The following is a 12,701-nucleotide window of genomic DNA, read 5'->3' as shown; positions in this document are numbered from 1 at the left end:
GATTGTAGATCTTGTAAATTTTAAGGAGCCCATTTCTTGCCTATAGTCAAATAAATGATTTGAGGCTATGAAAGAAGAAATACAATCTATGAGTGACAATGATACATGGGATCTACCAGAGCTCTCTGATGCGGTTAGACCAAACGGTTGTAAAGAAGTTTTTAAGACCAAGAAAGACTCCAAAGTTAAAATTGATTGATTTAAAATCATATTGGTTGTTAAGAGCTTTATTCTAAGAGACAGTATAAACTTCAATGGTAGTTTTTCCCTAATCTCTACTTAGGATTCATTCAGAATTAAAGGATGATTACCTTTTTTGATTAATAAGCTTGTTTAATTAGAAGAATGTGATTAATTGTTATATAGTTGATTTGCCTGATTTAACGAGTTTTTTTTCTTAATAAACGACTAACGTTACGTGGGAAAAGACAAAACAATTAATCACCGTTTACAATGAGTGCTAAAATGACTAAAATACATTGGAAAAATAAATTTTAAGGGTTTAAAAAATGTATTAATTGCCATTGCATTTTCTTTTAGGCCAGCACCGCCCATATACGTCTTTTGGTGCACCATTAGATATTCTGCATTTGTTATATATTTTTATTTATATAGGATTTAAAAACATGTTACTAATTAATTTTGTTTAACAATAACAGTTTAAAAGTAGACGTTAAAGGCAATTTCTTAATATTAATTTGAAAACAAAAAAATCTATAATAATGTAACACATAAATAAAATAAATATTTTAAAAAGTCAACAAATCGTGAAGATGAATATGCGAAGTGAAACTAGAAAACAATACAACATTTCACTTAAATTGCAGAGACAACCTATCGCCTCTGAGTTAAAAACAATAAAACTTATCTTCTTCGTATTGTGAACGCTGTGATGAATGAAGAACAATTTTTCGGAATCGCCAACTACAGCCTCACAGTTGTTGCAGCGTACATAAAACCAATAAACACCACTTATATAATGATCACTCCTGGACAAACAATGGACATTTTGTTCACAGCAAACCAAAATCTCAGCCACTACTACATGGCTTCTTCTCCTTTCCGTGATAGTGTTGTCACATTTCCCAACTCCACCGCCACCGCAATTGTTCAATATGAAGGCAATTATTCCGCCCCTTCATCCCCTTTCTTCCAACTCTTCCTCCTTACAATGACATAGATGCCGCACAAAACTTCACTGGAAGCATAAAAGGCCTAGCAAATAATGAATATCCCATCGATGTTCCAAAAAATATCACCTTATGTCCCAACAGCTCGTGTGAAACCAATTCCGGTTATAGGACAGCTGCCAGCTTAAATAATGTTAGTTTCGATACTCTGGTTGATATACTGCAAGCATACTACGGGTAAGAGCTTTAAATTATTTACATTATGTTAGTCAATTTTGCGATATTCTAAAAGCACAATGCTTCTTGTAGGAGTTGAATAATATTTTCGACAGAGATTTCCCAAGTGTGCCACCCTTTTTTTTCAACTTCACAGGAGATGTGTCGAACGTATCAGCGTACACAGCCCAAGGGACAAAGGCTAGGATGATTGATTATGGTGAAGCTGTTGAAATTGTGTACCAAGGGACTATTCTCGGCTCTGCTTCAAGTGATCCATTGCATTTACATGGTTTCAGCTTCTATCTCGTAGGCACAGGCTCAGGGAATTTCGGCAATGTGACTCATCCACTCACTTATAATTTGGTTGATCCACCCGAAGTTAACACCATTAATCTTCCTAAGAATGGATGGGCTACAATTCAAGTTGTTTAATAAAAAAGTTAAGACTGTCCCTGTAAGTTTTTCTCATGTTTCCTTCTAAACTTTTGCTGACAATACTTCTCTTTTTGTCATTTGTTGTTGATGAATTTAATTTACAACAGGAGTTTGGTTTATGCATTGTCATTTGGAAAGGCATGCAACCTGGGGAATGGATACAGTTCTTATTGTAAAGAACGGGTCTACTACAGAAACGTCGACGCTGCCACCTTCTACTTACATGCCGCCTTGTTCCTAGTTATTCATATTTTTATTATAGATTTGCTTGTGTTTAAGTAGTCTATAAAGGCATTGGACTTGCAGTGTACCAAAAGATTTCAAGAATTAATGTCTTTTGGGAACAATTTTAGCTTGAATAAAATGGAATATAATTATTGACAGATCTTATTTAATACTATTTATTCATAAATAATTTGTATTTTTCGTTTTAGGAACATACACAATTTTCCCAACTTCACTTAACCTAAAAGTTCCTTTGGACCTATTTTTCAGATTTTGCCAACTTTAATTCACCGAAATAAAGACTCCTTAGTGCTAACTGTAACAACTTTAATTCAGATTTTTTTTTTTTTGTGAAATAAAGATTAAGAATGTTTCAAGTGTTAAGTTTTTCAAAAGTATGTTACGTCCGTTAACTAAAATGTTGCAGAGGTGTTAAGTAGAAGGCTCCTTTACAAACGAAAGATTAAGTTTCCAAAAGTCGTTTGTTATCTGTTTTGGGTTTTAAAGATCAACTAGTTTAGATAAGAAGAGCAAGGGTTTGATAGTTCTTAGAAATAGAAATCAATGTTGTTAGGGTCTTATGAATGTCTGGATTGATGGAATGTAAATAAATTGTATTTAAGATATATTCAACTATCTAAATTATATATAAATTTATATATCATAGGTATTATATAAGAAAATATAAATTAATATAATTAATATATAATAATGTAAAATAAGAAAACAAATATTTAGAATATCTGATTGCCTATAAATCATATCTTTAAAATATATTTTAACATAGAAAATATATATTTGAAATATATCAAAACATCTTCTAATGCCCCTTAAATTCAAGTAGGCAAAAAATTTGTTGAATTGAGTTTATAATACAAATCAAGAGGTGATGGTGTCACTAACAAGATGATGATATGAGTATACCAAACTAATAAACTTGTATTTCCATAAAGATGATGGCGTGAGCATGTCAAACTAAAAACTCATCTTTAAATAAAGGTGGTGGTGTGAGTACGTCAAACTAAAAACTCATCTTTTCATGAAAATAAAGACGTGAGTGAATCAAATTAATAAACTTATTTTGTGAATACGGACAGGAATGCTCAGCTTTGATGTCATAATAAAATGTGAAAAAATTGTATTTTAAGTATATTCAATTGTATGAATGATACATGAATTTATTCCTATCATTGATCCTATATAAAAAATATAAATCAATATATAATAATATAAAAAAGAAAAATATGTATTTAAGAATATCGATTAAGCTAAAAATAATATATTTAAGAATATATTTTAATATAAAAAATATATATTCGAAATATATTTTAATGTCTGACCCCACATTTTGTGTTTCTTTATGTAAAATGTCTGAGCCTAGCTAGGCTATGTGAAACGAAGAAAAAAGCGAAGAAAGAAGATCTTGATTTGATTGTATGAGAGAAAATGAGAATAAAAACCAAAAGGGTTGAATGTGTTATAAATATATAATAAAATATATGCAAAGGATTTAAAAGAGAAAGATAAGCAAGAATTGATTGGACAAAAGAGAGGAAGAGGGGCAAATTAGGAATGTACATAAAGCTTTTTGAGTTAATTCTCTATTTTCGGATCATCTCAATACAAAGAGAAAGGGGGGGGGGGGGGGGGGGGGGGGGGGGGGGGTGATGCTGCTAGTGGAGGTGGTATATATAGGCATGAGCCACTACCATTAGCCTATATTTTTGACTCACTCCATTTTGTAGTAAATGTTTTCACACACAAAAGTCATATATAGAGGCTTGTTGATGCCAAGTGTCCTTGTGGTGCGAAGCCACCTAGTATATAATACTTTCTCTTGGATTTCTACTACTTACTGATAATTATATTAATTTTACAAAGGAAAATCCAGTGGAACAAAACCTAGTGAAAGGAAAAAAGAGTATAGTGTACCTTTTGTCCAATATGTGATAAACTTCAAAAATTTGCCTTATAAATACTCCTCCTGTTTGTAGTGGGATTAATTTGATTACTTGTTGAGTCGCCGCATACCAATGTTATACACTAACTTCTCAAATGTTAATGTTGGTAGTATCTTAGTGAACAAATCTGCAAGATTCTCATTGGATTTTATTTGCTTGACATCAATCTTTCTACTCTACTGGAACTTATAAGTATAAAAGAACTTTGGTGAGATATATTTAGTTCTGTCTTCTTTAATGTATCCACATCTAATTTGGACAATACATACTACAATATCTTTATATAATATAGAAAGAGTGTTTGTTGTAGAAGGAAGACTGCATGCATTTCGGATATGATGGATGATAGACTATAACTATATGCATTCTCGGTTGGCTTCATAGAGAGCTAAAATTTCTGAATGATTTAAAGAAGTTGCAACCAAGGTTTGTTTGGTGGAGTGTTATGATATTACTATGTCATTATAAGTGAAAACATACCCGTTTGTGAACAGGCCTTATGGGGGTCAGAAAGATAACCAACATCTGCATATCTAACCAAATTAGGATTTTTAGGGGATTTCACAAAATAGAATAATCCCAAATCTTTAATTCCACATAGACAACAGAGTATATGTTTGATTCCGTTCCAGTGGCAACAGGTTGGTACAGAGCTAAATTGGCTAATAAATTAACTACGAAGGATATATCCGGTCTAGTACATTAAGTTAAATATAATAAGATTCTAATAGCATTAAGATATGGTACTTCAAGATCAAGTATCTTTTCATCTTTTTCTTTAGGACGAAATAAATCCTTTTTCGGATCAAAAGGCCGAACAACTATTATAGTGCTCAAAGGATAAGCCTTATCCATATTAAAACGTTTTATAATTTTTCAATATACGCTAATTGATGGATAAGTATTCCATTTCAATTGTGCTCGATCTGCAGGCTGAAACAATATTTTGTTTTTCCCAAATCCTTCATTTTAAATTCTTTTTTCAGATATTCAATAGTTTTGAAGAGCTCTTTAGGAGTCTCAAGTAAATTCATATCATCAATATAAACTGCTATAATAACAAATCCTTATTCTGACCTTTTTTGAAGAATAGTGTCATTCAATCCAACAAGTCTACCACACTTCTGACATGACGTGATTGATCAGTCATGGCTTAAATGAACTGTTCAGCAATCACATTAATTCTTGCTGGTGCATTAGCAGCTAGAATATGTGATCTTGTCACTTTTGTCGTATCTACAAATGCATCAAGCATTTGGTTGACAATAATTTGTAAACACACTATCCTTTATACTTTAGTTTCACTTTGGAATGTGTGAGGATCTAAATGAGACATGGTAGGTGCAACCAAGTAAGTTTATGCATAACTTCAAAAGGCATTTTCTTTTCCCTTAAAGACAAGAATGTTGTCTCATCAAAGTGATAATCTGTAAATCGTGTAGTAAAAAGATCACTTATTAATAGTTCCAGATACCTAGTTCCAGATACCTAATAATAGATAGTGAATTATATCCAATATAAATTTTCAAACAACGTTAGAGTCCCATTTTTGTACGTTGAGGAGATGTAATAGGAACATATATAGCACAACCAAATATTCTCAAATGAGATATATCAGGTTGGTGACCAAGAACCAATTATAGGGGAGAATATTAATGATAAGAAGAAGGTCGCAAGCAAATTAACGTTGTAACATATAATATAGCATGTCTCCATATAGAAGTAGGTAATTGACTTTTAGTAATAAGGTATGTGTAATTACCTGTAGTTGTTTGATAAGAGACTCAACTAATTCATTCTGTGTATGGACAAGCGAAACTAGATATTCAACCTCAATCCCCATAGATATGCAATAATTATCAAATATTTTGGATGTAACTTCACCAGCATTATCTAGCCATATCGACTTGATCGAATAATCTGTGAAATATGCCTTTAATTTTATAATTTGTGCTAATAGTTTAGCAAATGCAATATTTTGAGTAAACAATAAACAAACATGAGACCATCGTGTAAATGTATAAATTAAGACCATAAAATAATGAAATGACCCACTTGATGGATGAATGGGTCTAAATATATCTCCTTGAATCATTCACAGGAATGATAGATATTCAACTCCAATTTTAGAGAGAAATGGTTTTATTATTAATTTGCCTTGAAAATACGCTGCGTAGAATTTTTCACCTGATAATAAAATTTTATGATTCTTTAATGTATTTCCTTGTGAATTTTCAATAATCTTATGCATCATTATAGATCTTGGGTGGCCTAAATGATCATGCTAACACATAAATATTTTTAGATCAAAGAACTTCTGGTTCGATACTATATAAGTTTTAATTACCTTTATGATTGTATAATATAATCCAGACGATAAAATAGATAATTTTTCTAGTATAAGCCTTTTTCCAGAGGCATTATCAGTTATACAGATGAATTTTGTACAATTTTTACTCATGGTTTCAAGATGATAACCATTTTTTCGTATATCTTTAAAACTAAGTAGATTTCTTCTAAATCTATTTGAATATAATGCATCATTGATGCTTCATTTTGGTCCCATTTTTCAATAAAATTATGGCTCTTTTGGAGCGTTTAATCATATTTATTGATCCTGATATAGTATTTACTTTAGCTTCAATCAATACATAAGTTAAGAAAAATTTCTTTTCTTTGCGAATTGTGTGCGTTGTTGTACTATCCACCAAATACATGTCTTCTTTATTAGTTTTTGAAGTCAACGCTTCAATTTTAGAGTCCATTTTCTTTCATTTAAAACTTACGTTAGTTATAACGTACAAAATATTAAAAGGAAAGAGAATATGATAATAAAATACAAAATATGACTCCACAATAAGTATTATATGATGGATTATAATTATAAAAATTTTGGGCATCCTTGTCACTATTCAATAGATCCATATTTTTATTCTTTAAAAAAGGATTTGAAATATCAAAATTCATTAGATCGACAAAATCTAACTTATTAAAAAGTAAATTTTTATGGGTGCTTAATATAGATCCACTCAATGTTTGTGTGTACTATAGGTACACAACCAATGGCATTGATAATTGCACCTAATTTTTTGTGGTTTACTCTGCATTTATTTTGTTTTAATCTTAGTCTACTTCTGATGGTATGATTGATATTTTCTATTATAACTATCTTTGAATCAAAAATTATTTTTCACACCCATAATAACTACTTCTAGTAGTTGTGTTCACTTCAGGAAACAATATAATACTTATGGGGTGAGTTACTCATACCCATGATAACTACTTCTGATAGTTGCATTCACTTAAGGGAACGATATATAACGAGAAAATATTAATTCAGAATTTTTTTCCAATATTACTACTAAGGAGCATAAAATAAGATGTGGAGAATATTTTATCTTTCACATTTAGGAAAAGATTCTGAACATCACACAGTTATAATAAATTATAGAGTTATTGAGAGTATTATTGAATCTAATGTTCAAATCTATCTTTCAAATTTATCCATGAATTTAATGGATTTATCATTATATCTATATTTTGGCTTGCAATCCTTCAGAGATTGCAAGCCGAAAAATAATAGTCTTGTATTTGTCCTTCTGGGACATTTTATTTAATTAATTTTTTAAGGCTCATAAATTCTAGATGGAGAATCATGTAAAAAGTCCATTTAATATTATCCATCCAATTTTAGAAATTTCAGGTCCAAATATTGTCATATTTACAAAACTTTTGGTTTTGTAGACAATATATATGAGTTAATTTTTCAAACTTCAGGTTCAAATATTATTTTATATTTACAAAATAGCTTATTTTGTAGGAGAAATATTGAGACTAATTTTTAAAAACTTCAAGTTCATATATTATTTCATATTTACAAAACTTCTTGTTTTCTAATTAGTATTCAGAATATTATAATATGTATTCCTGATTATATTTTGGACTTCAAGTCCATATTTTTCACAATTTATGCAAACTTTAGGTTGCAAATATGATATAGTTAGTATAAAATATAAACTTTGATGAAACTTGGGACTTCGGACCCATATATATATATCTTCTCATGATTTTACAAACTTCAGATTGTAAATTGAATACAATTATCATAAAAAAATAAAAATTCAAATAAATTGAATACAATTACTATAATAAAATAAATATTAAAATAATATTCAGGACTTTTGTCCAGATTCATGATTTTTGTAAACTTCAGATTATAAATGATATTTATGACTTCAGGTCTAAATTTATGATTTTGTAAATTTCGGGTTACAAATGATACTCAAAATTTCAAATTCAGATTTATGATATTTAGGACTGCAGGTCTAGATTCATAATTTTGTGAACTTTAGGTTACATATAATATTCAGAATTTCGAGTATAGATTTGTAATATTCCAGACTTTAGGTCTAGATTTATAATTTTGTAAACTTCAGGTTACAAATAAGGTATAATTATAATGGAAAAATTAAATAAAAATATAACGGAAATTAAATATGACTGGGACATTATAATTGAGATATTCGTATTTATAATATATAAACAACATACCAACATAATAAAAAGATTATGATATACCTAAACTGATCATACTAATAACGTGTAATAAATATATAATAAAATATATGTAGAGGATTTATAAGAGAAAGATAAGCAAAATTGATTGGACAAAAGAGAAGAAAAGAGGCAAATTGGGAATGTACATAAAGCTTTCTGAGTGAATGCTCTATTTTCGTATCGTCTCAATACAATGAGAAAGAGGGGGGGTGGGGCGCTAAGGGCGGGCGGGCGCGCGGGTGGGGGTTATGTGTAGGCATGAGCCACTACCATTAGCCTATATTTTTTACTCTCTTCATTTTGTAGTAAATGTTTTCTCACACAAAAATCATATTGAGGCTTGTTAATGCCAAGTGTTCTTGTGGTGGCAAGCCACCTAGTATATAATAGAATGCTATATATAATAATCAGGGGCCATGTTGATGTGAAATATAAAAAGTAAAAAAATCATTTAGATACCCTAATAATTCATGTTGATGTGAAACTGATAAGGTTGGGGCGCATGTTGGGGATTGATAAGGTTGAATGGTGAGAGTTTGACAATTTAGATACGAAACATAAAAAGTTAAAAAATTCAAGATGATCAATTTAGATAGACAAAGAGAAAGTTTTATTTTATTTTTAAATAATAAATAGGTGAAATGACTATTTTTCATACAACGTTTGACAAAATAGCATATTTCATCTTTTGATTTTAAAAAAATCATTTTTCTATTTATATGTTAAATTATTAAAAAAATATATTAGATTTCTTTTATGAAATTGCTAAAAAGAAAAAGAAAATCCTCAAACTTAATAAATTTTTTTCCCCAAAATTTATTAAATAATTTTTATACCCTAATAATTTTAATTTCAATTAGAAATAATAACAAAATATGTATTAGTATAAGTATAAAAAATGATATCAATGACATATAATTGTATCTTTGATGAGTAGACATAACTTTTGAAAATGTTATGGGTGTTAATAAAATATTTTCGGGAGGTCCTAAAAATTTGAAAAATGTTTAGAGGTGTTTTTTAAATTTTTTTTACCCCTCAAAATTTGAAAAATAATAGTTGCACCCTAAAGAATTGAACCGAAGCTATAATACAATAAATTAGGAGTGTAAATATCATACTAAAAAACTATTGGAGCTATGAATATTTTCACAATATGTGGGGTGAATATGATAGTTTTTGAAACAAGATAAGGGAAAATATCTATTTCCCCTTGTTAGATTTTATAAAATGATAGTTACACCTCCACTATATTATGCATAATTTAGTTTGACATGGGTGCTATTGTAATATTGTGATTTGTAGGGACAAAATAATAGTTAATTACAAACTAGTTATAATATTTGCACAAAATGATATAAAATTTTTAAATAAAATTATGCGTATAAATAAATTATACATTCTTATTTATATAAACTGAAGTGACAATTTATGATTGAATGATATGATTGTTTAGTATTATTCAATTTTTTTTACTGTTAAAACCAAAAATTGACTTTAATATATAGATGAGTAAGAAATTGAATTTATAGTAATATTAGCACAACAAAAGGAATGTCTTTGAATTCGATTATGATTGAACAAAAAACATTTAATAGCATAAATTATCCACGTTTATTTTACCACTCAAAATTTAAATTTAATTGGAATTAGGGTTTTGATTTTTTTTCTAAGTTGTCATCTATTTTCAGTAATTTTTACTGAATAAAAAAAGTAAATTTTAGAACTTAAAATCTAAAATCTAAAAGACTTTTAATAAATACATAAATTTCATTAATAAGATTCTTTATTATTTGATTAACTAGATTCTTGAATGTTAAAACTGAAATTTTATATTAGAATATATTTCAAATATATATATTTTTAGATTAGAATATATTCTAAATATATTATTTCTTTGGTTAGGAGATATTATAAATGTATGTTATCATTTTTTATATTATTGTATATTGATTATATTGATTTATATTTTCTTATATAGGATCTATGTTAGGTTTAAACTTACGTATCATTCGAATAGTTGAATATACTCGAAATTTAATTTATTCATATTTTATCATAATATCAGAGCAAAGTGTTCTTGTCAGTATTCATTAGTTCGGATACACTCACACCCTCACATATGTGGGACATGGAAATATGAGTTCATCAATTTGGCTCACTCATGCTTTTACTAATGTGGAAAGTGGAAATATGAGTTTATCAGTTTTACTCACTTACAACTTTACTTATGTGAAAAGTGAAAAGATAAGTTTATCAAATTGATTCACTCATGTTTTTACCTTCGTGAAAAGATAAGTTTTTAGTTTGACATACTTATATCATCATCTCCGTTAGCAAATGAGTTATAAGTTTAGCACGTTCACGCTATTATCTTCATGAAAAGATAAGTTTATTATTTTGATACACTTACATCATCATCTTATCATTGGCACTATCACCTCTTGATTTGCATTACAAACTCAATTTAGCAAATTTTACCTATTTGAATTTGAGGGGGTATTAAATTGCATTAAAATATATTTCAAATATATATTTTACTATGTTATAATATATCTTAAATATATAATTTCTTAGGATAGCACACTTTTTAATATCATTATATATTCATTATATTAATTTATATTTTTTTAATATAAAATCTATTATTTATATAAATTTATATATCATTTAGATAATTAAATATACTAAAAATTTAATTTATTTATATTTTATCATTTTAGATGAATTAAAACATAATTAGGCTCTCTCTACTGGGATGTTTATTTCAAAAAGGTTAGCTATGAGTATAGTCTAAGCTTTAGAACTTTTAAGATTTTCCATCATCCATTCAAAAAGGTTAGCATGTCGTGAACATAACGTAGAGAATTTGATTAAACTTTATAATCGTTTGAACTAGCCACCTCAAAGACCATTGTTTTTTTTAATTGCAGTAAGTGATTATTACATAAATCCAAAGTCAATTAATTATAAAGGTTTACTAAAATACAAATATAAATATGCATGAGACCGAGCAAGTAGCTGAAAGCGAGTTCGGTATGTTGCATTATTAAAACCGTAAAAAAATTATATGGATACAATTTTAGTATATAAATTGAGTAAACATATATTATATTATTATATGATTAGATGATTTTAAATTAAAAATAAAATAATATTCAATCATATAATATAATATATATTAAAAATGTATAAATACAGTATTGTCCCTATAACTACTGACAGTGAAGGCAAATAATAAAAATAGGTATAAGCCCCCGTTAGCCCGTTAAAATTATCAATGCCGGCTGCAACTTTTTATATGTAAATATCAAATTTATCATATAATAAAATTTAAAAAAGAAAAGGCACATTAAATATTACAGAGTTATACAATGAATCATTTTACTAATTGTGTTGGATTTGATTGATTCTTAGAACTTATCTAATTATAATTAGGGATGACAACGGGGAGGAGGTGGGCAGAGGATCTTAATCCCTGTCTTTGTCCCTATAAGGGATATCAAATTTTGTCCTCAATCCGCTCCCGTTACAGAGATAAAAATAATTTTTCACCCCCTCCTCATAAAGAAAAATCTTTTTTCCATCCTTTCCTCATCCTCTCAGGAAAAATCCCCTTTCCATTCCTGCAAAAACAAATCTCTTCTTTATACCCTCTAACATAATATAAATATATTAAATAACAAAATTAGGTAAAATTAAAACTAACCCACTATTTTAAATACCACAAATATAATATATTAACCACTTTAATATGCACAACAAAAACCTAAATAAATTTAAAATTCATAAATAATCTAAAACTATAAAGACATGCTAGTATTTTAAGTAAATATATTAATATAAAGGGACAAAGACAAGGGAAAAGAGGGGAAAAGGCGGGATGGGGCGGGGAGGGGACACATGTATCCCTATCCTTGACCTGCTCCCAATTGAGACAATTTTTTTCATCTCTGTCTCAGTTTTGTTCCTCATTTTTATCAGAGAATTTCTTCTCTATTAGAGTCAGGGTCCATAAAGTCGAGTCAAAATTATCAACTCTAATTATAATAGATTGATGTCAGTGAATTGAATTTTCTTCACAAGTACATGTTGTGGACATTTTCAATCCTAATTCATAAATTCCAAAAGTCTATAACAAATCATTAATACAGTACAAAATTGATTAGTAGCA

General features: G+C 28.5%; 1 protein-coding gene across 1 annotated transcript; it reads left to right on the top strand.

Moving 5' to 3' along the window:
* Positions 1-892: 892 nt before the first annotated feature.
* Positions 893-1,781, top strand: LOC123229718 (laccase-13-like). The gene is made up of 3 exons (XM_044655638.1): positions 893-1,121; positions 1,181-1,323; positions 1,440-1,781. Exons 1-3 carry the CDS (start codon positions 893-895, stop codon positions 1,779-1,781), a joined length of 714 nt encoding a protein of 237 aa, XP_044511573.1.
* Positions 1,782-12,701: the final 10,920 nt, after the last annotated feature.

Source organism: Mangifera indica, chromosome 11 (assembly GCF_011075055.1).
Source record: "Mangifera indica cultivar Alphonso chromosome 11, CATAS_Mindica_2.1, whole genome shotgun sequence".
Lineage (NCBI taxonomy): Eukaryota > Viridiplantae > Streptophyta > Magnoliopsida > Sapindales > Anacardiaceae > Mangifera > Mangifera indica.
This window is presented reverse-complemented; position numbering and strand designations above follow the sequence as displayed.

Excerpts from the sequence above, each read along its gene's own strand:
- LOC123229718 (XM_044655638.1), top strand. The coding sequence starts at position 893 with ATGAATGAAGAACAATTTTTCGGAATCGCCAACTACAGCCTCACAGTT. Across the intron at positions 1,122-1,180 it reads CGCAATTGTTCAATATGAAG|ATGCCGCACAAAACTTCACT; the intron begins GCAATTATTCCG and ends ACAATGACATAG. Across the intron at positions 1,324-1,439 it reads CAGCTGCCAGCTTAAATAAT|GAGTTGAATAATATTTTCGA; the intron begins GTTAGTTTCGAT and ends TGCTTCTTGTAG.